This window comes from Dipodomys ordii, unplaced genomic scaffold (genome assembly GCF_000151885.1).
Source record: "Dipodomys ordii isolate 6190 unplaced genomic scaffold, Dord_2.0 Scaffold13, whole genome shotgun sequence".
Classification (NCBI taxonomy): domain Eukaryota; kingdom Metazoa; phylum Chordata; class Mammalia; order Rodentia; family Heteromyidae; genus Dipodomys; species Dipodomys ordii.
In genome coordinates, this window is record NW_012267229.1 from 14,313,800 (window position 1) to 14,341,759 (window position 27,960).

The following is a 27,960-nucleotide window of genomic DNA, read 5'->3' on the forward strand; positions in this document are numbered from 1 at the left end:
TGCTGGGTGCTAGTGGCTCACACCTGTAATCCTAGCTACTAAGGAGGCTGAGATCTGAGGATCATGGTTCAAAGCCAGCCTGGGCAGGAAAGTTCATGAGACTCTTATGTCCAATAAACCACTAGAAAACCGGAAGTGGTGCTGTGGCTCAAGCAGTAGCGCGCTTGCCTTGAGCTGAAGAGCTGAGGGACAGCGCCCAGGCCCAGAGTTCAAGACCTACTTCCAACAACAACAACAACAACAAAAAATATATATATATATATATATATATATGATTAGCTTAAGGTTTCTTTGGAGTAGAAATTTGCGAGCAGTTGGTCTAGGTGGTTCTCACTCAGAGTTTCTCATAGGATGGTGGTCAAGTTATCAACTGAAGGCCCAGCTGGTGGGTCTGCCACCATGTTCACTCACACAACTTAGTGGTCCTCTTTCCTCAATGCTGTGAGGCAAAAGTGCCGGAGCCTGCCGGCAGCGGAAGGGAATCCTGAATTAGGGGGTGAGGATGCGGAAAAATAAAGACATAAGACTAAGGATGGGGTCGGGAGATCTGCAGCTCAAGACTGCAGCCCCGTTTATTTTTAACTTTCCCTATTATATACTATTAGAAGTCAAGAGGTAACCTAAGGTTACCATAGTGCAGAAAAACAAGGAAAATTTTAATAAAAAACAAAATGCAGTAAAAACAAGACAAGGTCAACTGGTAGAAAGTAAAACAAACTTTGCAGACATAGCAAAGCAATCCGGGCAGCTGGTGCTTTTCATGAAAGCCAGTTCCTTGTACGTGCCTTCAAGTGAGCACCGGGGTCAAGATGACCTTAGAGCGTTACTGTCGGCTCCCAACACAGAAGCCCAGGATCCTCACAGTGAGGGCCTCCATAGGGCTGTTGTCCCAGCATATCATATCTGGCTTCCCCTAAAGACAACATCTAAGACAGCAGGAGCGTAACACCAAAGGGTAGTTTATAACCAAAATATCTCATCACACAAACCAACTCTGGTACAGTGTGAGAGGCAGCTGGAAAGAAGAGTGTGGCTCTGAGGCAGTCAGAAACCTGAGGTCAACTGGAAGGCTGCCTGCCATGGGCCTGGGCTGGGTCTTGAGCCATTTGCCACTTCAGAGGACTGGTCTGTAGATGCAATGGTTTAGAGATCAAGCAGCAGTGGTCCCATTCCCAGGACCCTATGTGAAGAATTTTCCAACTTTCAGCCCCAGCACCTCTCTTCCCAGAGAAGAGACACTTTCTCTGGGGTCAGAGTAAGGACCTCGCTAAACTCAAATTACAGCAATCCCAGGGTGCTTTTTGGCTTTTCATGACAGTATACCGACAGGAGGAGCTTCTTGTCTTCTCCTTGAGACTCATTGGGAGCTGGAGACATGAGTAGTGGGCAAGTGGCATTGACCCACCCACAGCCATTTCCTGGCTGCTCCTGGCTTCTTCCACACAGTGCAATGTGTTTGCAAAACTTTCTGGAAATTTCTTCCAAAACCAACCAGTAGTTTTACCCAAAGGGAGACAAACATATATTTTAAAAAACAAACTTCTACTCAGGCGGCAGAGATCTGAGGATCGTGATTCAAAGCCAGACCAGGCAGGAAAGTTTGCGAGACCCTTATCTCCAATTAAACACCAGAAAACCAGAAGTGGCCCTGTGGCTCAAGTGGTAGAGTGCTAGCCTTGAGCTGAAGAGCTCAGGAACAGCACCCAGGCCCAGAGTTCAAGCCCCACGACTAACAAAAAAAAACCTGTAGGCCAGATACTGATGGTTCATGACTATAATCCTAGCTACTCAGGAGGCTGAGATCTGAAAATCTCAGTTCAAAGCTAGCCTGGGCAGGAAAGCCCATGAGACTCTTACCTCCAATTAACCATCAGAAAACTGGAAGTGGTGCTGTGGCTAAAATGGTAGAGCGCTCACCTTGAGCAAAAGAGCTCTAGAAAAGCACCCAGGCTCTGAGCTCAAGTCCCATGACTGACAAAAAAAAAGAGAGAGAGATCTTGCACAGGAAAGAAAGCAAATGAGCACTAGGTACATTTGTGCAAAGGACCCTGTGCCTGTACAAATGCATGATCATTCCAAACACATTGTGCCTAGAGAAAAAATCCAGGCTCAGGCAGGAGATGGCCTTGAGGGACCAGTGCCACCATCTAACAAAGCATGTCTCCTGATCCCTATGGCTCTGGAGAAAGTAACTGGAAGCCATTCTCTGAAGGGGGCCAGGGCAAGGGAGATTAGCTGGGAAGGACCTGGATTTCTTCAATGTCTCCACAAGGTTCTCTGTCAAGGATCAGTGTCCTCTCTGGCAGGCAGTGTCACCAAGCTCATCCAAAGTAGTGCCATCCCTCCCCCCGCCCATGCTTTCTGGGTTTCTGCTTCTTTATGTCCCCAGGTTGTCCCATGATGGGTTTGCTGATCAGGACTGAAGCAGAGGACATCTTCCTTTTTCACCCCTTAGACTTCCCCGTCCCCGAAAGTTGTCTTAGGAGTCCAGGTGGGGTGTTACCTCTGTAGGTACATGACTTTGGTTTCCTTGGAGTTGAACTTGGACAGTGTGAAAGTATGCCTGTGTCCAACACCTGGGTGTTGGACATGCAAGGAAAATTGTTCCTTGTCTTCCTCCAAATGCACAGCTGAGCTGAAAACAAATACTGAACTCTAGCACTGGTGTGGATGCTGGGGTCCCGAGGAAACAGGCCCAGGGGCCTGCAATGCCCTTGAAAATGCATGAGAGCAGGAAGGTAGACGGCGGACAGACAGGGACGAAGCTGGTACAGCGGGGAGGTACTGGGGAGGCAACAGGGTGCTGAATCAATGAAGTTTCTAGAAAAAAAGTCATGAGGGAGCTGCTGGGAGGCCCCTACCTGCCAGCCGTGTCCTTGCTGGATTCCGCATTTCCTCCTGGATGACCTGGTGGCCAGGTGAGTAAATGTTAGCACAGAACCAAACCCAACCCCAAGGAGGTGCCCTGTGCTTCCCCTGGGCCCCATCCTGGTCCCCAGGTCAGGGCGAGCAAAGAGCAGGAGTTCACAGCCCCAGGAGGACACGGACTCCACAGGCTCAGGAGGCTACAGAGCGAGCTGCACGTGGATCTGGAGGCTCTGGTGGTGGACACAGCTGCACCCACGGTAAGAGGCCTCCACCCTGGCTTCTATGCTCAGGACAACCCCAGAGCACTGCTTGTGTCACCCTGGATAGCAGGGAACAGGGTTTTCTAGAACCTTCGCTGGCTATGGCATCATACGCTGCGGTAAGCAAGCAATCTCCCTTCCTACCATCTCTCAGTCCTTCTGGTAATCGCATTGGGACTTCATCACTCTCCAGCCATTTGCTAATACCCACACCACCCCTTTAAAAGGAGCGTGCAGCGGGGCACTGGCGGCTCATGTCTGTAATCCTAGCTACTCAGGAGGCTAAGATCTGAGGGTTGTGGTTCAAAGCCAGCCTGGGCAGGAAAGCCCGTGAGATTCTTATCTCCAATAAACCACCAGAAAACTGGAGGTGGAGCTGTGGCTGAAAGTGGTAGAGAGCTAACCTTGAGTACAAAAGCTCAGGGACAGCGCACAGAGTTCAAGCACCACAAAAGACCGATTAAAAACAAATAAGTTAAAATAAAATAAATAAAAGGAGCAGGCAAGGGTTGGGGGACAGCTTGGGAACAGCATGCATGGCATGAGGCCCTGGCACAACCCCAGCACCACTGAAAATACCAAGAGGGCAGCAGTACCTGCTAGCCTCAGCTCCACATACGTAGCCAGTTGTTTCCTTAGAGATTTGGAAATGACCTTTCACCTCTCTCTGCCTGGGGCTCCCCTAGATCTCCTCTGAGCCCGCATTGCACCCACAGCCAGGCATTACCAACCAGGGAGTCAAACAACACCCAGTACACTTGGGGGGTAGGTGTTTACTAAGCTCCATGGTCCCCATGATTGTCATAGCTATGGTCCTGCCGGCCCTTTCTGTGCACGGAGCTGGAGACACAGTTCCTTTCCATTACTAAATGCTTCCTGAGTGGATGCCATTGTGTAGCTGGGAGAATGTAGATGGGAGAAGTTGGGAGAGGTGGCAGCTGGTAAAGGAGGAATCGAAGGAGCTGGGTTCCCAAAATACCATTGCAAGGGAAGAGACAGAGCCACGTTCAAATCCTGGCTTCTCGTCCAGTGTCTGTGACCTTGAGCCAGTCCAAGGTGGAACAGTGACCTTTTGCAATCAGGCCATTCAACATGGTAGAACCAGTCGGCAGCCCCTTCCATCATTCACAGCACCCCAAATGGTGCACAAAGCCACATGCATGGGAGTTGAATAGGAAGACGTGTGTGTGTGTGTGTGTGTGTGTGTGTGTGTGATTAAATTCTCAGGGGGAAAGAAACTTCTGTGGTGGCCTGCTGGCCTCTTTGCTTATTCAGTGTCTCCTGATGAAGCACACAAAGCATGGTGGCCTAACATTAGTTCATCACTTTCTAGCGTGCTCTCTCTCTCTCTCTCTCTCTCTCTCTCTCTCTCTCTCTCTCTGGTAGATGTGAGCCCAGAGGACAGAAGCCACTCTGTTTGTTCCTACTATGCCCCAGGCATCCAAAACAGAGTCCACACAGTGACCCACATTGGTGGACTGACTACTTGACCTGCTGGCTGACTCTAAATCTGTCTTAACTAAACAGTGAAGGGGTTCAGGGTGGACCCCAAAGACTCTGCTTGGCCTGGGACACTGAGAAAAATTTGGGGACCAGAATCCCACACCTGCTGCAGAACTCAGTTCCCATCCTTAGCCTGCCTTCCCTGTCACCCCCTGTCACAAGGCCCAGAGACGCTGCCAGGCTCATTCCCCAGCCCTTCCTCCCTCACCCCTGCAAGGCCTGCACCAAAAGCCCTCTCCTCCTCGCCCTCTCTAGTCACCCCTGGTCTCCACGGCCCTCCCTGGAACCCAGGGCAATGTCACCTCTCCATGGAGCCTTTTCTGAACCAGCCTGCTCCCCTAAATCTGGCCAGAGGCCCACCCAGAGCAAGTGCAGACCTCCCCCCACCTTGGTGTTGACCCCCATTGGGGTGCTGGCCTCTGCACTACCATCTGACATGCTCGTCTGTGGTCCCCAACTGGGGTTGGCGTCCATCGCCATGCTAGCCTGCCTCCTACTTGGTCAGAGCTTGTGGAGACAGACAGGTGTCACTCTGTCCAGGCTCCTGAGCACCCCGCTGGCCTCCTGGTCGCAGGTGGTAAGGGCAGCCCTGGCCCCTGCCTGCACTGCTGCTCAGTCCCCACACACTTAGCTACAGTTTGTTTGCTCTGAATTTAATCTATTCCTGTCCCACAAAAGAAGGATTATGTCTGGGACATTCCAGAACCCATTTCTTTACTTCTTTCCCAGCTGTTCCGGGATGCTGACGTAACTGTGCTTTTGTGACTGTTATCAGCAAAGTCACCCCAGTGTTTCCCTGAAATGGGGGTGGGGGTGGAGGGGAAGGCTAAAGGCTGCATGGAGCAGCCTCCACTCTCCTGGCCTCCACCTGCCTGGCCTCTGTGTGTTCCCTCTCAAGCAGGAACTGAGGTTGTTGGCCAACCAAAAAAAAAAAAAGAAGAAGAAGAAGAAGCTGTTTGATGTAAGATTTTTTAATTTTTAAAAACTCCAAGAAGGTGGGCTGGGAATGTATCTTAGTGGTAGAGTACTTGCCTAACATGCATGAAGTCCTAGGTTTGATTCCTCAGTTCCACACAAACAGAAAAGGCCAGAAGTGGCACTGTGGCTCAAGTGGTAGAGGGCTAGCCTTAAGCAAAAGAAGCTCAGAGACAGTGCCCAGGCCCTGAGTTCAAGCTCAGGCAAAAAAAAAAAAAGAGTCTCATGGACTTTTCCTGGCTAGGCCATGATCCTCAAGATGTCACCCTCCTGAGTAGCTAGGATGACAGGTAGGACCCAGGATTTATTGAGGAAATCCCCTGCTGCGGGCTGTGCTTTGGGATCATCAGAAGTAAAGCTGCAGAGAATGTTCTAGCAGCCGTCTGCCGGTCCTGGGCAGAGCCCATGCATGTGAAGTGGATGCAGCTGAGCCTCTGAAGAGCGCGTTGACGTGGGGAAGAGCTAACCTCGCTGCACATTGGCTGAGCTCTCTCCACAATAAGCCAATCCCTTCCAGCCAGCTTGACTTCAGCATGAGGGAATCCTCCATCCCTATTTTATGATTAGGAAAACAGAGGCCAGAGAATAAGGCAGTGGAAAACTCTGTGTCCCCCTACTCTTCTCTTAGTTCGTTGCCCTTTTAAGGTTTTAGAAGGGAAGACTCCATCTTTAACAAGGAGGGAGAAGGGAGGTAGGGGGGTGAGGCACCTATGCTGCTCAGAGCAGACATTGCTAATCAATCCCATACTGTCTCCTGCTGAGCCCCAGATTCTTGAGGGCTTCAACAGCCATTGCCAGAGGATTGGAAGCGGTCCAAGCATAAAATGTTCCTGCTGTGTCGTGCAGCACGTTTGGTACCAAGGAAAACCATGATGCCATGAGGTCTTGAGCCTGCTGAGAGGTGGCTTGAATTCTCCCTCTTTTCTTCTCAGCAGGAAAAGGTGGCCCATGCCCAGCCCCGCCCTCCTCATGCCCCGTGTGGCTATCATCTTCCCAGGAGAGGCTGTGCAGAGAAGCAGAGCCTACCTGGAAGTCACGTTCTGACCCCTGCTCCAGGAAGTCTCTGCCCTCTCCAGGACCCCAACTCATCTGGGAAGAGGGGGGAGGAGTGATGATCCTCCTACTTCCTCCTCTCTGGGATGCAGTTCGGTGATCTACAAAATGGGGTGGCTCCGCTCTGTCCCCCCGCTTTGACCTCACAATGACACTGTCTGCACCCCTACCTGGCTTCCTGGCACAGCATGGGCTCCCTCACCTCTCTCTGGATACCCCTCCATCCTCCTCCCTCTCCCTCCCCTGCTTCTCCCTCTCCATCCTAGGCAGGAGGAGGAAGGGAGCAGGGGAGTTTCCCAGCTCTCTGGGGGCCAGGAAACTCTCTGTGCTCTAGGCTGAGCCGCATTGGCTCATGGAAGCATTCTCCAACTTCCACATGGAATTTTCTGCGCTGCACTCCTCACCGGGCAGGCAGAACCCCCACGCTGCCTGGGCATGGCGGCTCACGCCTGTAATCCCAGCACTAGGAAGGTTGAGGCAGAAGGAGTGTGACTTTAAGGTCAGCATGGGCTACAAAGTGAAACCCTAGCTCAAAAATGCATTTATAGATCTTCCTTCCCCTCCAACCCCCTTATCATCTCCAGCTGGATCAGCGTCTCCTCTCCTCCCCCCACCCCTGCCGCCCTGTCCTGCTAAAGGGACCCACACTGTGCATCTGGTCTTGACCCCTTGCCTACACCGACCGGCCAGGCTGTGTCCTGGTGGCCAGCTTCTGCAGAGTCCTGCGCCCAGAATACACATGAGTTTTCAGGCCGCTTCCAGCTCAAGCTAGCAGGATGCCATAGCTGTGCTGTGAAGGGAGCTGCTATAGTCAGGTCAGGAAAGGCCAAGAAAGGACCTGAAGCTGAGACTAGGCAAGTGAGAAGCAGCCAGTGTGGGGGAAGAAGACAGCTCAGCATGTGCAAAGGCCCTGAGGTGGGAATGAAAGCAGCTGGCCAGACCGGGTCTTGTACAGCTAACTTCATACAGGAGCAGTGAAGGGTTTTAATAAGCTGGAGAGAGGCATAATCTGGATAATTTTGTGTGTGTGTGTGTGTGTGTGTGTGTGTGTGTGTGTGTGTGTGTGTGCAGCTGGAACTGGGACTTGAACTTAAGGCCTCGTGTTATTTGGCATTTTTGCCACACCTTGAGCCACACCTCTTTGTCTGATTGTGTGGTGGTTAAGTGGAGCTGTGGCTCAAGTGGGAGAGCACTAGCCTGGAGCACAAAAGCTCAGGGACAGTGTCCAGGCCCTCAGTTCAAGCCTCCGGGCTGGCACAAAAAGAAACAAAGAGAAAGGAATACAGGGAGGGAGGGAAGAAGGAGGGAGGAGAAAGGAGGGAGAGGGGGAAGGAGGGAGGGAGAGGAAGGAATTATTCAGCGTGGTAGCAGTTCTCTGCTGGTCCTGCATCTCAGGGGGGGACAGGGCCTCAGAGGGATGCCTAAGCTGCGTCTTCGGACACAGGGGCCTCCTCTGGCCTCTTCTGTCCTCAGTGAGCTTGGGGGAGGGCTCGGGAAGGGGTCAGGCAGGACACAGGGGCTGACGCGGGCCCTGGCACAGGCTCTGGCACTCCACAGAGAGGCATTGTACATGGGCAGCGGGCATGGCGGGCAGGGAAGCCTGGTGGGGGCGTGTGCCTCTCAGGACGTGTGCCCAGGGTGCTGGCCACTGGCAGGGTCCTTCCCAGAGTCCATCTGGCTCCGATCATCTCCCTCAGGGGCTGAGGCAGCTGCAGACATGGCGGGGTGCTCAGCACCCTTCCCTGTGCCCCGCCTCGACCACCACACCAGGAAGAGGAGGCTGGGGCCCGTGTGACCTTCGGGCTCTAGCCGCCCCTCCCCTGTGCCCTGCACTGGGGACAGGACTCCCCAGTGGCTACCCCAGCCCTAAAGCACAGTTCTTGGCTGGCAGACTGAAGTCGCACAGGGTTTGGGTCCCTGCCAGCCCCAGCGCTAACCTGGGGGTCCCTGGAGATTGACAGGTGAGTGCCCTGCACTAGCCGGGGCTCAAGCCCTCTCCCCCCATACCCCATGACCTTGACCTGTTGCTGTCCTTGACCTGAGCATCAGATGCCTGGTAAAGCCGGGCTGCGTGTGTGGCTGAGCCAGGGCCTGTGCCAAGGCAGCGGTGGGGGCTGAGGCTGGGCTCACGATCAGGTTCGTTACTCTTTCACCCTACAAATACCCATGACATCCGTCCTGGGGGGACCAGGTAGAGAGGCCAATGGTGGCATGGCGCCATGTAATGAGGGAATGGAAGGCGTGCCCCGTGAGGGCCTGGGGCTCAGAGAGGCAAAGCCCCTGGCCCAGAGATACACAGCAAAGTGGCAGAAAGGAAATTCAAACCAGTTCTGTAAAGGGAATTAACTAATGGAGGTGAGTGGAGGAAAAGGGGGTGAGGAAGGCCATGCCTTCTTTGTCCCAAGTTAACAACTAAAAAGTAAGGGCCAGGGGCTGTGAATATGGCTTAGTGGTAGAGTGCTCAAGCATGTCTGAAGCCCTGGGTTCAATTCCTCAGTACCACATAAATAGAAGTTGAAAGTGGCGCTGTGGCTCAAGTGGTAGAGTGCTAGCCTTGAGCAGAAGAAGCTGAGGGACAGTGCCCAGGCCCTGAGTTCAAGCCCCAGCACTGGCAAAAAAAAAAAAAAAGGGCCAAGTACTGGTGGCTCACACCTGTAATCCTAGCTACTTAGGAGGCTGAGATCTGAAGATCACAGTTCACAGGCCCAGGCAGGAAAGTCCAGAGTCTCTGATCTCCAATTAATCGCCAGAAAACCAGCAGTGGAGCTGTGGCTCAAAGTGGTAGAGTGCTAGCCTTGAGTAACACACACACACACACACACACACACACACACACACAAACAAGGACAGCACCCAAGCCCTATGTTGGAGCCCCATGACCAAGAAAAAAGAAAACAAAAAAAAAAAAGGTTAATGTGGCCTCTCCCCAAGGCTTGTCCCACCACCAGCAGTAACCATGACAACAGCAGAGCCATGCCCAGCTACTGAACCACCTTCTGCATGCAAGGTACTCCACTCACCCTGTAGGAGAAAGGCCAGCAATGCAGCCATTTCACAGGTGGGAACGCTGAGGCTCAGGGAGCTTATACTCCAAGCCCAGAGTCACACATGTGAGCACGGTGGAGCCAGGACTTGAACTCGGTTTGTCCTGGGCCACCTCTGTGTCCTTCAAGCTGGGGAGATGGCCCCATAGGGGTTTTGCAGTCAGATTTCTGCTCCAGATACTGGCTGGACCCTTGACTCACTGTGGAGGGTGGTCCCTCTCGGTACAGACAGAAGGACTGACCCTGAATGGGAATGAGACCGCACCAACGCTCTAAATGCAAACCTGGCATGATTTCTGCCCCGGCCAGCTCCCTGCCATGATGCCCGAGTGCCTCCCCCCTCTTGTGCCAGCCTGGACCCTCCTTTCTCTAAGCCTCAGGAAGCTAGCGGCTCACTGCCTCCCGGAAGGGCTCTGGATCACCAACAGCTGCAAATATTTACCTTGGAGACCTAGGCCCGGCCTCAGGCCTCAGCCCCCATCCACACAACGCCTGCCAGGCTAGGGTGCACAGGATATAAGGCTCAGGCTGCAGACCCATTGGCCAGGAGGGGAGTCAAGTGGGCCCGGGGCTCCAGGGTGTCCAGGTAAAAGCAGAGGTTGGGGGGGGGAGTGCCTAGAACATGGGCTGGCAGGAAGGCCCAGCCAGGGCTCAGCCCCAGTCACGGCCCTTGGGTAGCTGGAATCTCTCAGTGTCAGCCCCTTCCTCACCTGGAAGAGCGGTGATGAGGATGGGGGCGGCTGGGTTTTTCTAGACTTATCCCAGGATCCTCAGCTCACTCTGCGGACACAGACTGCAAAAGGCAGGGGTGCTTAACAAAGTCCTGGGGCGGGGGGGGGGGGGGGAGGGCTCCATGTGCGCTTGCTGTGTTGAAGAAGGCTCAGGACTGGAAGGGGAAGGGCAGTTAGAGGCAGCTTCTCCGAGGAGGTGACCTAGAGGCTGCAAAGCTGAGTAGAAGGGGCTGGGAATGTGGCTTTGTGGTAGAGTGCTTGACTAGCATGCATAGGGCCCTGGGTTCGATTCCTTGATACCACATACACAAACAAGAACAGTAATATGAGAGAGGGGGAGGGAGAGGGAGAGAGGAGACAATGATAAGGAGGAAGGAGGAGGAAGAAGAGGAAGAGAGTAATATGTCAGTGATGAAAGCATTTAAATTAAAAAAACAAAAGCTGAATAGAAGATGCTGGGCAAGGAGGAAGGAAAGCGTCGGGTGCCAGAGGACAGGAGGTGGATGCCCTGTTGCAGGTGGGCCAGGCCCAGGTTTGAGGGATGGTTAGAGACCCTGAGGCACAGGCTTGTCTGGAAACCAGAATGACACGAGGCATTTGTAGCCTTGATGACAAGAAACCAACAGGCGAGGGCTCCCGTGTCTGGGTCAGGGTCTTCCTTCCCTTCCCTGGGGCAGAAGCTCTCTGTGGGGGTTGAAGGCAGAGCGGGTATAAGCTGGATAGCTCAGGAATAGACAGGGGGGGCCCAGAACATGGAAGGCCAGGACCCCCTCTCCTTCAATCCCCTCTCCTCCCTTCCTCTCCCCTCCCCTCTTCTTTGGTCTTCCTCCTCCTCCTCTTCCTCCTCCTCCTCCTCCCCCTCCTCTTCCTCCTCCTCTTCCTTCCTTATCATAATCTTCTCTCTCCCTCTCCCTCCCCCTCTCTCATTCTCTATGCCCTGGTTCCAAAGCCACTGTTCCCTCCCCAGACCCCTGACTATTGCAGATCAGGTGAACAATCCACACTGTTGATTCTCACTGAAATTCTACCTCCCCTAATTCCAACCTTCCTGCCCAAGGCCCAGGGCAACATGCCTCCAAGTGAGCTCCCAGGGCTGGCTGCAGGAGACAGGTAGCTTTAGAGGATGTGAAAATGTGGGTGGGGTTCTGAAGGCCAGATAGGAGCTCCACAGCACTGCAGGAAGGAGGAAACGGGGAGGGCCCAGGCAAAGGCCTGGACTTGGGAGAAAACAGAATTGTTCAGACAGCTGGGATTGGCTAGAGCAGAAAGGGACAAAGAGGGAGAAAGGGTCTGAGGCTGGAAAGGAGATGTTTTTGTTTTGTTTGCTTGAGGTACTACTCAGGCCCTGGGCACTGTCCCATAGCTTTATCACTCAAGACTGGCACTCTACCATTTCAGCCACATCTCTAGCTTTTTGATGGTTAATTGGAGATGAGTCTCATGGATTTTCCTGCCTGGGGTGGATTTGAACCTTACTCCTCCGATCTCAGCTCCCGAGTAGCCAGGATTACAGGCCTGGCAGGAGAGGCTTTTCAAGTCTAGTGCAGAGGTATACGTAAAAGGCACCATGCTAAATGCTTTCTAGATTCCAACTCCCTGTCACCATCAGTCTATGACATGATAGTAATTACTCTTCCCAGCAGTCAGAGAACATGGAGGCACAGAGAGGCTAAGCTTGGGGTCTGGGACCACAGCACCAGGTCCTGCCCCCGGGCCCTGCATGAAATGACCCCTGCCGGATGCCATGCCCAGGCAGCAGGCGTGGTAGGCCTGCCCTGAGTCTCCACGCCCCGCTAGCCAAACCCTCTGTGTTCATCTAGGCTCTGCCACCGGCCATCAGCTGCTCACCAGCACCCAGAAGATGACCAGCCTGTGGGTCTTCACCTGCCTCGGTGCCTTTCTGGGAGCCAAATTGGTCCCAGTCACCTCTGCCCCGCCTGCGGTGCTCACCCTGGGCCCAGAAGTCATCAATGAGAGTAAGCCTGGGCCCCAGGTATCACCACCATCACGCATCCTTCAGAGAGACGGAGACACACTGATGCTGGGGGACTTGGGTGGGACAGGAGGAGACAACCTTAGAGCCCACAATGCCACAACCCCTTCTAAATTCCCTAAGCCCCCAAACTCTCCGAGGGGTCTGTGGCCTGCGACATTGCCCTACACACACACACACACACACACACACACACACACACACACACACACCAGGCCATCCTCCCTGCCTTCCCCCTGGCCCCTAATTCCTGGATCTGCATCCAGTGCTGACTGAGCAACTGAAGGACCAGGGTGCCACAACCATCCTCCATAAGCTGCCCCTGCTGAGCGCCATGAGGGAGGAGCCCAGCGGGGGCATTCCCCTGCTGGGCAGCCTGGTCAGCTCCGTCCTGAAGCACATCATCTGGTGAGTAGCATGGACTCAGGCCTCCGCCATGTGACCACCCCTCTGCCCAGGCCCAGTGCGTGTGATTGGTGGTCAGTCAGCACACACCAGTCACTGATCACCATGAAGAACAGATGGACTAAGCCCCTCCCCTGAGAAGCTCAGATGATGACCACAGACACCAGAGCCCTAGGAGGGAAGCCACAGAGGAAGGTGGCCAGGGCTCAGCCAAACAGAGAGGAAGAAAACGAACTCCAGGCAGAGAGGCCCACCTGGGAGAGGGAGGGTCTCAAGAGTCAGCCCAGGAGCTCAGTTCACCCCCATAAAAGCCAAGGAACCAACATAGTTTGTCAGCTAGGGGTAGAGGGGAGGGACGGGGCAGGGCCACGCTCAAAGGGGGTCAATGGGCAGCAGGCCCCTACGGGGGGACAGGAAGGACAGAGTGAGAACCAGCTGAGCCTGGAGTCTGATTCTCATCTTCCCCGAATCCCACCCAGGCTGAGGGTGACCTCTGCGAGCATCCTCCAGCTGCAAGTGCAGCCCACTGTCCAAGACCAGGAACTGGTGGTCAGGATCCCCCTGGATATGGTGGCGGGATTCAACACGTAAGTCCTCCCAGTCAGGCACAGAGGGTCTGGCGGTGCATCCACTCACTCCCGTCCCTCCATATAAGTATCTGGGGGTGGTGGTGGGGTTCCTAAGCAGAGAGATGAGCAAGTGTAAAGGCCCTGGGGCAGGGGTACACTTGCCAAGCTTAAAGAATGACAAAAAGTAGGGAGGAGTTAGAGTGACAGGAGAGGAAGTCAGCAAGCTAAGGCCAGTTTGGACCAGGCTTGCAGGCCAGGTGAGGTGCTGGCCTTTACAAAGTCAGGTGTGAGTCTGAGTGGGAGGAGAGCAGGATGTGGATCAGCCTTTTCAAAGCATCCTACTAGTTGCTGTGGGGAAACCAACTAGACAGGAGCAATGGTGGAGGCAGGGAGGCCATCAAGCCTTTAAGGTTGAAGATGTGCAGCTTGGGAAAGATGATGGCCTAGCTACAAGGGCTTGAGAGTTTGAAGAAAAGTGACTAGAGTCTAGATGTATTTTGGAAGCAGATAGGGATCACTGGAGTTTGTGTGTGTGTGAGAGAGACAGAGACAGAGACAGAGAGACAGAGAGAGGGAGAAGAGATTCAACGATAGTTTTAAGGCTTGTGCCTGCACCTATCCAGAAAAACCAGCAAGCAAGGCCATGAAAACCCCAAGTTTGGAGACTTGGGGGAGGCAGTGGGTCAAGTTCAGAAGCTGTCAGTGTATGGAAAGGAGTTAAATGGGGAGAGGAAGCCACGTGGGCGCTGAGGGGAGACGGATGGAGTCTGATAGGCGGGGAGGAGCAGGAGGACGCGTGCCCCGCGGGTTGGCTCCGACCTGGGCGTGATGATGCCCCTGCCGCCGCCCGCAGGCCGCTGGTGAAGACCATCGTGGGGTTCCACATGGAGACCGAGGTCCAAGCCTTCATCGGGGTGCAGAGCAGCCCTGACGGCCCCCACCGCCTGGTCCTCAGAGACTGCCTCAGCAGTCAGAGCAGCCTGCGCATCAGCCTGCTGAACAAGTGAGTCCGGCCACGCCCTCCTCCGGCCTTTGCCCTCGCAGGTGCAAACGACCCTCAGGAGGTCCTGGGCAGGCAGGTGGTGGGGACCAAGGTAAAAACAAAGACTTCAGGGTAACAATGTCCAAAAGCAAATGGACTCTTTACCTGGCTTATGTAACTGTCACCCCTTTGTACATCACCTTCATAATAACAGCAGATTTAAATTTTAAAAACCAAAGAGTTCAGCAAACACAGTCTCTTCACCCAGCCCCTGCTCCCCAGAACCCCAACACTGTGTATCTATCCCTTGTTTACGGTCTAACAGCTTGTGTGACCTGGTTAAGTTCTTTCCACCTCCGCAAAGCCGATGTGGGGTGATCTTCTCTGACCCTGCCTGTCTCCCCCATTCTCCTCTCCTACAGGCTGTCCTTCCTGGTCAACTCCTTAGCAGACAAGGTCATAAATCTCCTGGTACCAGCCCTGCCCCAGATGGTGAAAGAGGAGGTGAGTGGAATCCAGCCTCTGGCCTGTGGAGTATGCGCCCCCTGCTGGGTGGCAGTGAAGCTACAAGCAGATGCTAAAGGATGGGATGGGATACTGGGGCTAATTCCTGCCGCCTAGCTAACGAGGAAACTGCCAAAAGCCAGCAGGAAGGCCTGGGTCAGTGATGTCCTGATAATTCTCAACGATTGTCTCTGCAGGGGCTGAGAGGGAGGAAGGCCACCATGGTGCGGGCACACCAACAGATATAATAGTAAAATACAGCAAAATAATGTTAGCGCTGCGTGTTCAATGTCTACTAAATTTATCCCTACAAACGGGCTCAACAAACTAGCATCAGCAAGCCACTGTCTTTCTCCAATCTGGGTGTGGGTTCTAGGCCCGCCAACTCCCCAAGTCCTACTGCAGTTATTTTTTAAAGGGCAAGCTCTTTATAGTTTGTGTTCAGCGGGAGGATGGAGGCCACGCCTTCCACCGTCATCATGGTCTGGTCATGGATCTCTGGACTGGGTTCATAGTCACAGGAATATTTTGTTTGGCAGGAAGGGAACCACAGGGCACAGTGTAAGGGTGGAGCTGGCATCTGGCAGGAACTCGATTGGAAAATGCAGATGTTCTTTTCTGTGGAAAGCATTGGGTCAACCCTGAGACCCCTCAGAACACGTTGAACATTCTGTCTGGCGGATGGAAAGGGGCTGGTGGGACCTGGGTGTCTGGGGCGGAGGGGGGGGGCAGCTCCTGTGGGAGTCAGGTTAGAGATAAAGAATGGAGAGTTGTGGGAGGGGGAGGGGGGAGTAGGTGGTCCCCCAGCAGTGCATGCTGGGAGTCCCTGATCCTGCAGCCTCCCTGGGTTCTGGGTTGGGAAAGCAGGTAGGAGCAGGGACTGTTTCCTTGCAGAAAAAGTTCCTTAGAAATGCATCATGGTGGCTAAGGAGCATCATGGTCCCCTGGAGATCCTCCCACTAAAGCCCAATGACCTCAACAATCTGGGCACTGGGCCCTGGACCAGCAGACTGCCTTGGAGGAGAGAATGAGGCTTTTTCAGGGTCCCCCTGAAAAGGCAAGGCAAATGTTCACTCTCTTCCTCCTCAGAGTGGGTGAGGCCAGGGTTTCTCTGCCAGGCACTGCTAACATGGTATGGGGTGTTTAACAGCACCCCTGCCCTCTCTCTACTAGGCTCCACACCCCCATGTTGTCACAACTAAAAATGTCTCCAAACATTTCTCCCCTGCTGAGATGCAGCAGCAATACTGGGGAGAGGAAGTGCTGGGGACCAGGAGGCAGGAGGAATCCTGGGGCTAGACTCTCACCCAGGACACAAACAGCCAGTCCGGAGCCTGGGGGAGGGGTCCGGCTGCTTGCCTCCTGTTCCCGCAGACTCATGGCATGAAGAGGTGGGGTCTCAGCTTCCTATATGGAAAACATGGGCTCTGTGAGCAAGACAAGGGGCATGATGGCCAGGGCAGCTGGCAGGCCAGGCACACCCTAGGCATAGGGCAAGGAACAAACTCCTGCATAAGGTCCTCAGCAGCACTAGGAGCTGTGGTGCTGGCTGGGGGGAGGGGAGGTTAGGTGGAAAGTGAACATACTCAGCCCCCATGGAGGGACACCCGGCTGGCCCTGGGCAGAGGTGGCCAGGCACAGGTTGGTGTGAAGCTGGGGCTGACACATCACTCATAGAGCCCTGGGTTTGTGCATTGCAGCTGTGCCCTGTGATCCAGACAGCATTCGATGGCATGTATGCAGACTTCCTGAAGCTGGTGAAGGGTAAGTGCACTGCCCCACCCCCAGCCCAGCACACACCCTTACCCCTTTTCCTTAACTGCAGTATCTGGCCTACAGGCCCTGCCTCCAGCTGGAGGCCCCCACTCAAGCCCAAGCAACTAACTCGGCAGCAGGTGCATGAGCATGGGCTGATCCCTTCCCAGAACAGGACAGCCGCCATGACTGTGGCTTCATGCAAGGTTTTAGATGAGGCCAGCAGCTCTGTTGCTACATTGCTCTGTTAAGGTCACCTCCTAGTCTCAGTTTCCTCAGTTGTAAAAGGGGGTTTATGCATTCCTGACCCAAAGGGTTGTTAAAGAGGATTAAAAGTTTAGGGGAAAGTTCCAGACACATAGCAGGTATCCTGCCAGGCTGAGGAAAGTTTACTCATGAGGCTGGATGGATGGATGGATGGATGGATGGATGGATGGATGGATGGATGGATGGATGGGTGGATGGATGAATGGATGGATAGATGGGTGGATGACATGGTGGGCAATCTCTGTGCACTATGAGAGAAGAGAGGAAAGGACAGAGATGGGACCTGTGTCCAGGAAGGAAGTCACCAGAGACAGGAGGACACCAGCTTCTGCTCCTACCTGGTCAATCATCCATGCCTGGTGCCTTTAGCATGGGAACAGACGGGGAAGGAGAAAATTCTACCATTTGCTGATTGAGGCACTGAAGAGGCCACTCAAAGGGCAGTCAGAGAGTGGAAGAGGAAGGTGGATGAACGATCACCAAGCCCCAGAGCGGGTGCAGAGGCCAAGGTCTTGGGCTGAGGCAATATGGTCTCTATCTCACTGACTCCTCCGTCCGTGTGTCGTGGTCACTGTCCAGCCTCACATACACAAGGCAGCTGGGGCTCAGAACAGTGAAGTCCTTTGTCTGAACTCATAGAGGAAGTTCATGGCTGGGAAGGTGGGAAATCATTCCTTCCAGTTCAAGGGGCTGTGATTCCAATTTGGCCATTGCTAGCAAGGGTGCTCAGCCTGGGCCAGGACTGGCGATTACACCTGTGTTCAGCTAAGAAATCTGGGGCTGAGGGCGGAGCTCATTTGTCCCGCATACATAAGCATCTAACACAGAAAGAAAACAGAGAAGCACGCTCCGGTGGCTCACGCCTGTAATCCCAGCTACTCAGGAGGCTGAGATCTGAGAATCTCCATGCAAAGCCAGCCTGGGCAGGAATATCCGTGAGACTCTTACCTCCAACAAACCACTCAGAAAACTAGAAGAGGCGCTGTGGCTCAAGGGGTAGAGCACTGGCCTTGAGCTGAAGAGCTGAGGGACAGTGCCCAGGCCCAGAGTTCAAGCCCCACAACCAACAAAAAGAAAGAAAGAAAGAAAATGAAAACAGAGAGAGAAAGAGAGGCAGGTGGAGTGTGGGAAAGAATTGCATTTGGAGGCAGGACGAGACCAGCCAAGGTCACTGGGACTCTAACCTGTGCCAAGTTCTATTAGCTCTGTTCCCAGAGTCAGGGTCAGGGTTAAACCAGCCCACCCTGCTCATCCATTGACAGGCAGATGGGGGCCATCGCCACCTGGTGGCCAAGTGGGGAATTGCCAGGCCAACACAGGTGGTGCACTAACTGGGTGTTCAAGCCCATGCCTACCTACTTGGGGCAGCAGGTGACAGCTTAGTGGGGGAGAGACAGTAACAAATGACAGTCCAGTTTTGACGTGGGATAGTTCAAATTTCACATTAAGACCTTGGACAGGTCCTTGCTCATGAATAGAGAGTCAGAGTGAAAGGCTTAGTGCCTGGTGCTTGGTACATTCACACCAGACCAATCCCATCAGCACCAACCTCCCTGCCCCCCAATACCACACCCCCGGCACTAGCTGCCCACCTCATAGACATTTCTCCCCCCCCCGCCCAACAGCACCCATTTTCCTCAGCCCTGGATTGCTGAGATTTGACCTACTGTCTCCTGCCATCACAGGCAGTAACATCCAGCTCAACCTGCAGGTGAGTGTCCCAGAACCTCCAGACAAAGTGGAGGAATGATTGCTTTCCTCCACCCTCCTAGATCCAGACACGGTTCAGAGAATCGTGCCCCCTCTCCCCAAAATCAGAGCATACATGGGCTGAGCTTACCCCATGCATCTGGAGAGAGAAAAGCCAGCAGGTGCAACCTGAGATTCAAGTGGAGTTGTTCTGAATCCCAAGCTAAGCTTCCTGACAATTAATGCAAAAAGGGGGGGGGGGAAACAGGTTGTACCACTACACCAAAGTACCTGAGGCTGAATAGCATACAAACAACAGATGCTTACCAGTGCACAGAGTTTTCTTGCTGCCCCCCCCCGATGGTAGAATATGGAAGAACAAGAACGGGCAAAAGCAGGTTGACAGAGGCCTGAACTCTGTTGAGAGCCTGCTAAGCAAGCCCTCTGACGGCCGGGCCCTGCCTACAGGTGTTTTCTGCTGGTTATTTAGAGTCTAGAGAAATGCCCACCCATGCAGAACAGTGATCCTCTCAACCTCAGCTTCCTAAGTAGGATTATAGGTGTCAGCCACCTAAAACCCACTCCAGCAGTAACTCATTGTTCCTGCTATAACAATCTTCATCGACTCAGCATCAGTGAATTGCCTCCTGAAGGTCCTGACTCTCAACTCATCACAGGAGCTCCTGGGGATACAGTCATACCTCTGTGCTGTGGCTCCCTGCTAGGGAGTTGCTGGGTAAAGGTAATATTTCCCCAGCCACACCCTGCTCTGTCTCCTCAGGCCAAGTTGCTGGACTCAAAGGCCAAGGTGACCAAGTGGTTCAATAACTCTGATTCCTCCCTGGCACTGCCCACCCAGCGCAGAGCTCCTTTCAGCCTCATCATTAGGGAGGACGTGGTGAGCGATGTAGTGGCTTCCATACTCTTTCCAGAAGAGCTGATGTTCCTGCTGGACTTCGTGGTAAGCCTTACCAAGGGATGGAGGGTGGAGGCTGGAAAGATGGAGGATGGTGGGATGGAGGCTGCATCCAGGGGGAATCCAGGAGGAAACCCAAGGCTGCCAGGCCTCTGGCAGAAACTCTCTGCCTTCCTCAATTGACATACCTGCCCCTTATTCCCCCAAAAGCCCCTGCACCTATGTTGCACTGGCAAGCTGAAAACAGCCCTGTGACCTCCAGCTCTAGCCTGGTTCTGTCCTGCAGAACCTATCATTTCCTTATGAGAGAGCCCAGGGAGCCAAGGGCCTCTATCCTAGCTCCAGAGTGAGTGATCCAGGTGGGATGGTGAGCCTCTGCTTGCCACACTGTCACCCCAGGCAGACATCACTAGCCGATCAGTCTCCTTCCTTCAAGCTGGAGGTCGTGAAAGGGAAAGTCTGGCTGGAAGTTACTGGAGGTGGTAGCGCTTCAGGGGCTAGGTCCTTGAGGATTTGAGCTCTGGCTCAGGGACTGGGATGTGACCAGCGCAGCCACAGTCCTGACTGCAGTCCCTGCTAGATGTTCTCCAGGAACAGAGTAGCTGCAGACCCCTCCCCGTCACCGACAGCAGAAGCCCACTGTGGGCCCCAGGCCACAAGACTGTCCTAGGAGCCGTTTCACCACCCAAGACACATCTAGCCTGGACCCTAGAGTCCGTCAGTGTCCCGCCCAGCTGACCAGCTCTGGCTTCTTCCCGCCCTCAGCTTCCTGAACTGGCCCGTGAGCTGAAGATGAGCATTGAGACCTTCAACAAAACGGTGGGCAAGCGCCCAGCGCTGGGCGGGACATGGGGTGGGCCAGGGGTGGGTGGGGGCTGGTGTGGGTGGGGCAGAGCAGGGTATGGTGTGTGGGCGGGGCTGTGTGGGTGGGGCATGTGGACAGGGCAGGACAGACAGGGCTGGGCATGGATGGCCAAGGCACACTGGACTGGGCACAAGCTGAGCTATGCACCTAGGACTCTGGGGGTGGGGGGGGTGCAGAGCTGGCACAGGTCCCTGGCCACTTGGGAATTTCAAGCAGAGGTATTCAAAGGGAACCATCACAAGCACAGTGTTTTATTACAAGCATGGTGACAGAGGACAGGAGCTGGGGGTGAGCAGGGCTTCCCTGGCAGCCTACCCTTGGTGCAGTGGCCAGAGAGGTACATCTGTGAAGGGGAGGGTACTCCAGACAGAAAGCGGGGAGCGGTGGGAGGCCACGGCTACTGTGTGTGTGTGTGTGTGTGTGTGTGTGTGTGTGACATACACAAGGGAGGATCCTCAGAGAAGAAGCCAGGCTCAGGGCCACAGTGAGCATGCCCAGTCCCTTGTCTTTCTCTAGGCCGCAAGTTTGCTGGGCCCTACCCAGATCATGAAGATCGTTTTGAAGAACAGCCCCCAGATCTTTCTGAGCCAGACTGGAGCCAAGATGGCCCAACTGGTCACGCTGGAAGTGTTTGCCAGCAACAAAGACGTCCGGCCCTTCTTCACCCTAGGCATCGTGAGTTCCATGGCCTATGACCTGGGAGCGACCTTGGGGCCTCCTGCGCAGGGGAGAGGGGAGGCCCAGAGAGTCTGGAGCTTTGGGGGCCCAACTTGGACCTGGTAACTTGATTGGTCTGGGTAGGAGTATAAGTCAGTTCACTGCCACCAGGAGATCCCAAGGAGCAGGAAAACAAACCCCTCATGGCAGGACCATTCCATCCCAGAGAAGGGTGGCTGTGAACTGTTGGTCCCAACACAAAGTACCTCCAAGGGGACTAAGCATCCACTACAAAGGGTGAAAATTGACTGGAGATGAGGCAGGACACTCAGAGGGCACCAAGTAAGCCATCCAGGATTTACCACAGAGTCTGGGCAGGATCTGGTGGTGAGTAGGAGGCTCAGGTAGCTACTGCCTTACAGCTGGCTGTCTGTGTACAGCTGTGCAGGTTGCCCGCTGCACATTTCCACGGCATACCTTTCTCAGGTGGCAGGTGCAGTGGAGCCCCCTTGGAGGGCCTCTTCCTTGGCCTCCTTCCATAAAGGCTAGGCTGTTTCTGGCCATCAGGGAAAGGACTGTCAGGAAGGCCCCTCCATGGCCAGTGGGAGGCACTGTAGTACAAGTTGTCCCCAGGATCTGGAGCCTGGCGCACACTGCCCAGAAGTCAGGTTGATGCATGGATTCATGGGGCACCTGGCTTCGCTTTTGGACTTCCTGTAACACCCACCATGCTTCTGTCCAGCAGAGGCCTGCCAGGCCTGCCCTCCTTCCTCCCCAGACAGTAGGGCGATGACAGGACCCGCAGTTGGGCCATGAACACTGGCTGCACCGGCCCCTCAGCATGTCTTTGTTTCAATCGAGTAGGAGTAGGATCCACTTATGAAAAGCTGAAAGTGAAGCCCAGAAAGGACAAAATGGTCCCCAAGATCACAGAACTAGTAGATGAGGTCACCCCAGGTATCCCTGACCCCCGAATCTCTTTGCACAACCCTCACCCCACATCCAATGCCTTCTCTCCAAAGAAATGGAACCCAGCTTCTCTTGTTGCAGGAAGCCAGTTCAGAAGCTCAGTTTTATGCTGAAGATGACCGACTTATACTCAACTTTAATGACCTCAGGTAACATGTGAATCACTGTACAAGTCTCCAAGCAATAGAATGCTGGCCTGGGAGTATGGGTTTTGGTAAACACCTAGTAAGTGGACATCAGGTAAGGGTTGATCCAGGATGGGCAGAAGGCTGCCTTGCCTGGACTGTCCCACCAGTGAGGAATGCACAAGACAGGGAAGGGGCGGGGCCTATGGCAGTCTCAGGGCAGGCCAACTCCAGCCACAGGAACGGCCTACTTACTACCATTGCTAGGGCTTTGGGCAGCCCATTCTAGATACTTCCAAGACAGCAGCAACCCCAGACACCAGACCCATAGATGCCAGCACAGAAGTGTTGTCTGTAGTTAAGATATAAATTACTTGTAAACCTAAAAATCTGGGCTAATATTCCTACAAAAAAATTGATCTGTGCATCAAAGCTCCCCCCTTCCTACCCCCCTTAGAAGGGGTCTGGCTCAGACAGATGTGATGGCTCATATATATAATCTCAGCTACACAGGAGCAGACACCAGGAGGATCAAAGTTGAAGGCTAGCCTGGTCAAAAAAAAAAAAAAAAGTTAAGAGCCATCTCCATAAACAAACCAGGCACTGGTAGCACACAGCTGGAATCCCAACTACATGGGAGGCATAGGTAGGAAGACTGCAGTCCCAGGCTATTTCATGCAAAAAGGCAGGACTCTACACAAAAAATAACTAAAACAAAAAGTGTTGGGAACGGGCTTAAGAGGTAAAGTGTAAACCCCTGAGTGCAAACGCTAGTATTGCTCAAAGGGGCCAGGGACTTGACTCTCTAGCTCACCTGTCATTGCTCCCAGGGAAGACTTGTCTGTTCTGTAAGCCACTATCCCAACTTCAAGGTAAGCTCAAGGAGGCAAGGGCATGGGCTTGTGCTGAGCCTGGTACACAGTAGGTGCTCGACAGTGGTCAGATAAAGGACCGGACTCCAAGTGGCCATTCTCATGGCATCTTCTGTTACAGTTGCAATCGGATACACTTGATGATCTCTGATATCAACTTGTTCAATGTAAGTGTTAACAAACATGGGGAGGGGGGACACAGCTGGCATGGCCCCTTCGGCATAGAGCTACAGGACAAGATCTGCTTCAATCCCACGAAGTCCAGCCTCCTATAAAAAGGCAAAGGCAGACCGGACACTAGTGGCTTATGCCTGTAATCCTAGCTACTCAGGAGGCTGAGAGCTGAGGATCGAGGTTCAAAGCCAGCCCAGGCTGAAATGTCCCCATAAGACTCTTATCCCCTCTAATTAACCACCAGAAAACTGGAAGTAGAGCTGTGTCTCAAAGTGGTAAAGTAATAGCCTTGAGCAAAAGAGCTCAGGGACGGCGCATAGGCCCTGAGCTCAAGCCCCAGGACCGGCATAATAATAATAATAAAAATAATAAAAAGGCAAAGGCTCCATTCACCATGCATTTGCTCATGTGAGGCTTCCTCTGTGAGCCTGAACAGCCAGCCTCGACCCCTGATCTTCAGTTTCCCCAGCCCCCCGACTGAACTAGATATTGCCTCCAGCCTGAGTGCCATCTTCAGCCAGGTTTTCTTTGGTCTTTCTGGGGTTTGGTAAATGCATATAGGAAAACAAGATGGTTTCCAAAACCAGGACCCCTGGCTTCTTTTGGGTGTGAGCAACTCAGGGGTGGGGGGCACAGGGCAGATCCCCTCTGGGCAGGCACACCAGAGGGTTGGAGCAGAGGGCAGCCCCTTAGAGTGGGGTGACCTGCAGAGTGCCTCCCAGGGCACCTGAGTCCCTGCCTCTTCCCAGGTGTCTGGTCCCCAGGACCCCTGGTAGCTCTGGGCCAGGCCCATGATGGCTGGGTGGTCCTGGAACTCAGCTAGACAATGATCTTCTTCCACACAGACGGACGTCCTGAAGAGTGTCCTCACCAAGGTCCTCAGCGCTACGCTGCTGTCCAATGAGAATGGTGGGTACCAGTGTCCCGCCCCCTGGGCTGCCTCTTCTGCCTGCAGCTCATCATTCTTTCCTCCCCCCCCACCCAGGAGCATCACCATCAGGAAGTGCCCTCCCCACGCAGCTCCACACTTATAGCATGTAGGGCAGCAGGGGCCCCAGCCAAGCAGGGCCAGGTGCAAACAGACCCTAGAAGAGTCTCAGGCAGACTGGTTCACAGCCTCAGCCCCTCTTGCCTGGCCTTGGACAAGCCGCCCTCTCCTCCTGAGCCTCAGTTTCTCCATCTGAAATGTGGAGAATTAAGTCCTTCAGACATATGACAGGCTACGTGTGCAAGGGGGTGGGAAGGGGGGAATCTATGCCAACAGCACTTTTTTTGTCAGTTGTGGGGCTTGAACTCAGGACCTGGGCACTGTCCCTGAGCTCTTTTGCTCAAGACTAGCACCCTACCACTTTGAGCCACAGTTCTACTTCCAGATTTTGAGTGGTTAATTGGAGATAAGAGTCTCATGGAGATTTTTCTGCCCAGGCTGGTTTCAAACCACCATCCTCAGACCTCAGCCTCCTGAGTAGCTAGGATTATAGGCCTGAGCTACCAGTACCAGCTTTAGCAGCACTTTTTTTTTTTGCAGCGGGGGGGCGGGGAAGGGGGTCTGGTTGTGGGGCTTGAACTCTGGGCCTGGGCACTGTCCCTCAGCTCTTCAGCTCAAGACTAGCGCTCTACCACTTGAGCCACAGCGCCACTGGGCGAGCCTGCCCACTCCCGCCCAGCCTCCTCGCCCCAGGCCCTCCCATCTCTCACCATATTTGCTATTTCAGGAAAATTAAGACATGGGATCCCAATGCCAATAGTGAAGACCTTGGGATACGACATGGCCTCGTGGTCCGTGTTCCAGGTGAGTTGGGGGAGTGGGCTTGAACAGTTAGCCTGCCTCGGCTGAAACGTGTGCCCTGAGTTCCAGTCCTTGAGCAAGTCCCAAGTCTCTCCCCTTCTCACCTGCAATGGAGGCTCCATCCCACTGGTCCCCATCATTCATTCACGCTCTTCATTCAGTAAGGTTTTGCTGAAGGCTTGGCTCATGAGCCAAGCATGGCTCCAGGTGCTTGAGACCCCAGAAATGAACAACAGAAGACACTCTTTGGAGCCTAAATTCTAGCAGATATGTAAGCCCATGAATGTATAGCATGGAGTAGTTAAGGGCTGACAAGGAAAGTAAAGCAAGCTCAGAAGAGAGGCTGATGGTGAAGAAGGGTGGACAGGGAAGGCTTCTATGAAGAGCTGACATCTGGCTGACACCTGAGGTGGCAGGGGAGTAAGCCCTGCGGGTAGCTAGAAGTGTCCAGAAAGGGGCATCAAGTGCAAAGGCCCTGAGGCATGGTTGTTTACTATTCCAAGATCTGAGCCTCCAAGGCATATACAGATCTCAGGCTGCACTCCCACCTCTCCTACCTTGCCCGCCTGCCTGCCACCCTCTGTGACCAGGTCAGCCTGGGACCACGGAAGCCCTTCTGGATCCTGATTTGCTCAGAACACCACATTTCTGAGCTATTTCATCCTGGAGAAAGCCACAGATTGAAATCTACTTTCTGCATCTCTTTCCAGATCAATTTCCAAATCAATTTCCAAATTTTCTCTATTTGTCTGATTTTAGCTAACAGTACACTAATCTCCTCTCCCTCCCTCCCTCCCTCCCTCCCTCCCCCTCTCTCTTTTTTCCTTTCTTTCTTTCTTTTTCTTTTGCCAGTCCTAGGGCTTGAACTCAGGGCCTGGGTGCTATCCTTGAGCTTTTATGTTCAAGGCCAGCACTCTACCACTTGAGCCACAGCTCCACTTCCATCTCTTTGTAGTTAATTGGAAATTAAGTCTCAGGGTCTTTCCTGTCCAGGCTGGCTTTGAGCCATGATCCTCAGACCTCAGCCTCCTGAGAAGCTAGGATTACAAGCATGAGCCACCAGTACCCAACTTGATCTCCTTTCTGTAGCTTTATAATATCTAGTGTTTGGGAAGGGGGGGGGTGATGAAGGACAGACTATAGCAGTAGCCAGTATGGGCAGGAGAAAAGCTGAGGCAGAATCTGGGTGTTGAGAAGAGAGGAATTCACTACACAGTTTTTTGTTTTTTTTTTTTTGTCGGTCATGGGGCCTGAACTCTGGGCCTGGGCACTGTCCCTCAGCTCTTCAGTTCAAGGCTAGTGCTCTACCACTTGAACCACAGCACCACTTCTGGCTTTTTCTGCTTATGTGGTGCTGAGGAATAAAATCCAGGGCCTTATGCATGCGAGGCAAGCACGCCACACTGAGCCACCTTCCCAGCCCTCACTACACAGTTCTTTTCCTTTGCTGAATCTTTTTTTTTTTCCTTCTTATGTCGGTCCTGAAGCTTGAACTCAGGTCCTGGACACTGAGCTTTTTTGTTCAAGGCTAATGCTCTACCACTTGAACCACAGCTTCATTTCCAGCTTTTTGGTGGTTAATAGGAGATAAGAGCCACCAATTTACCTGCCTAGACTGGCTTCAAACCACAATCCTCAGATCTCAACTTCCTGAAAAGATGGAATGGCAGGTGTGAGCCTTTGACACTCAGCAGCCTTTGCCAGATGTTGATAACACTCATAATAATGAAACCAACCAGCCAGTGAGTCTGCTTACCTAAACATAAATATATATATATATATATGCATATATATATAGAGAGAGAGAGAGAGAGAGATTTAGAAAAAGCTGGCAATAGTAGTGCCATGATATGAGCCTTAAGGACAATCAAAGTCATTAAGGCCCCTGAGAATGGCTACAACAAATTTAAGTATTTGTAAGACATCAGTATTATACACAGTGTTAAGAATTGAAATGAGCTGGGCGCCGGTGCCTCACTCCTGTAATCCTAGCTACTTTGGAGGCTGAGATCTGAGGATCGTGATTCAAAGCCAGCTGCAGGAAAGTCCATGAAACTCTTATCTCGAATAAACCACTAGAAAACTGGAAGTGGCGCTGTGGCTCAAGTGGTAGAGTGCTAGCCTTGTGCTGAAGAGCTGAAGAACAGTGCCCAGGCCCAGAGTTTAAGCCCCACAACCAACAAAGATAAAAGAATTGAAACTTCAAAACAGTAATAAATCACATGTGACCTTTTCATAAAAAAAAAAAGACAAGAAAAAAAAAAAAAAGAAAAGCCCAGAACCTTGTTGAAATGTCAGCCCCCTGCTCCCATGGGGGCAGCCAGGAAATCTGTATTTTTTATTTATTTATTTATTTTTGCCGGTGGTAGGGCTTGAACTCGGCTTGGGTGCTGTCCCTGAGTTCCTCAGCTCAAGGCTAGCACTCTACCACTTGAGCTACAGAGCTACTTCTGGTTTTCTGGTAATTCATTGGAGATAAGAGTCTCATGGACTTACATGCCCAGGCTGGCTTTGAACTGTGATCCTCAGATCTCAGTCTCCTGAGTAGCTAGGATTACAGGCATGAGCCACCAGTGCCCAGCTAGGAGATCTGTGTTTTATAAAACTTTTCTAAAACTTCTTGGTGTGGGCTGAGCTTGGGGGCAGCAGGCTTTCTCGCCCGGTCCACTGCAGCAGATGCTTCTATACCACAGACCAGGCGTCCTGTGTTCCACCCTCCACCCTGCCCCTTCTGAGATTTTTTCCTGAGTGACCACCAGTGGCAGTGGTCACCTTGTAGAGGACAAATGAACATAAAACAAGGCAGGACTCTTCTTCTGTTCCAGGGCGCCCTTGTGCTCACCCCAACCTTTCTCTAAGATCATCTCTCGCAGTGAAGACGGAACGCTGGCCACCCAGGGTCATCTGGGTCCCAGCAGGGAGCGTAGGAGCCAGCTCGGCTGACCATCCCTCCATGTAGTCAATAAACAGTTGTCTGTGGTTCTGCCTTGTCTGA

General features: G+C 53.2%; 1 protein-coding gene across 1 annotated transcript; it reads left to right on the top strand.

Moving 5' to 3' along the window:
- Window positions 1-809: 809 nt before the first annotated feature.
- On the top strand, window positions 810-27,908 carry Bpifb1 (BPI fold containing family B, member 1). The gene is made up of 19 exons (XM_013010682.1): window positions 810-863; window positions 3,000-3,125; window positions 4,984-5,131; window positions 6,235-6,297; window positions 12,255-12,410; window positions 12,694-12,835; window positions 13,312-13,419; window positions 14,255-14,404; window positions 14,806-14,887; window positions 16,588-16,651; window positions 18,535-18,620; window positions 19,380-19,559; window positions 20,280-20,333; window positions 20,896-21,054; window positions 22,087-22,154; window positions 23,124-23,169; window positions 24,022-24,085; window positions 24,892-24,968; window positions 27,825-27,908. The coding sequence occupies exons 1-19, from the start codon at window positions 810-812 to the stop codon at window positions 27,906-27,908; spliced, it is 1,911 nt and encodes a 636-aa protein (XP_012866136.1).
- The last annotated feature ends 52 nt before the right edge of the window (window positions 27,909-27,960 follow it).

Coding starts and splice junctions, on each gene's coding strand:
- Bpifb1 (XM_013010682.1), top strand. CDS start 810: ATGACCTTAGAGCGTTACTGTCGGCTCCCAACACAGAAGCCCAGGATC. Junction 6,298..12,254: donor AACAAGGAGGGAGAAGGGAG/GTAGGGGGGTGA, acceptor GTGTTCATCTAG/GCTCTGCCACCGGCCATCAG. Junction 21,055..22,086: donor CCTTCTTCACCCTAGGCATC/GTGAGTTCCATG, acceptor CTCTTGTTGCAG/GAAGCCAGTTCAGAAGCTCA.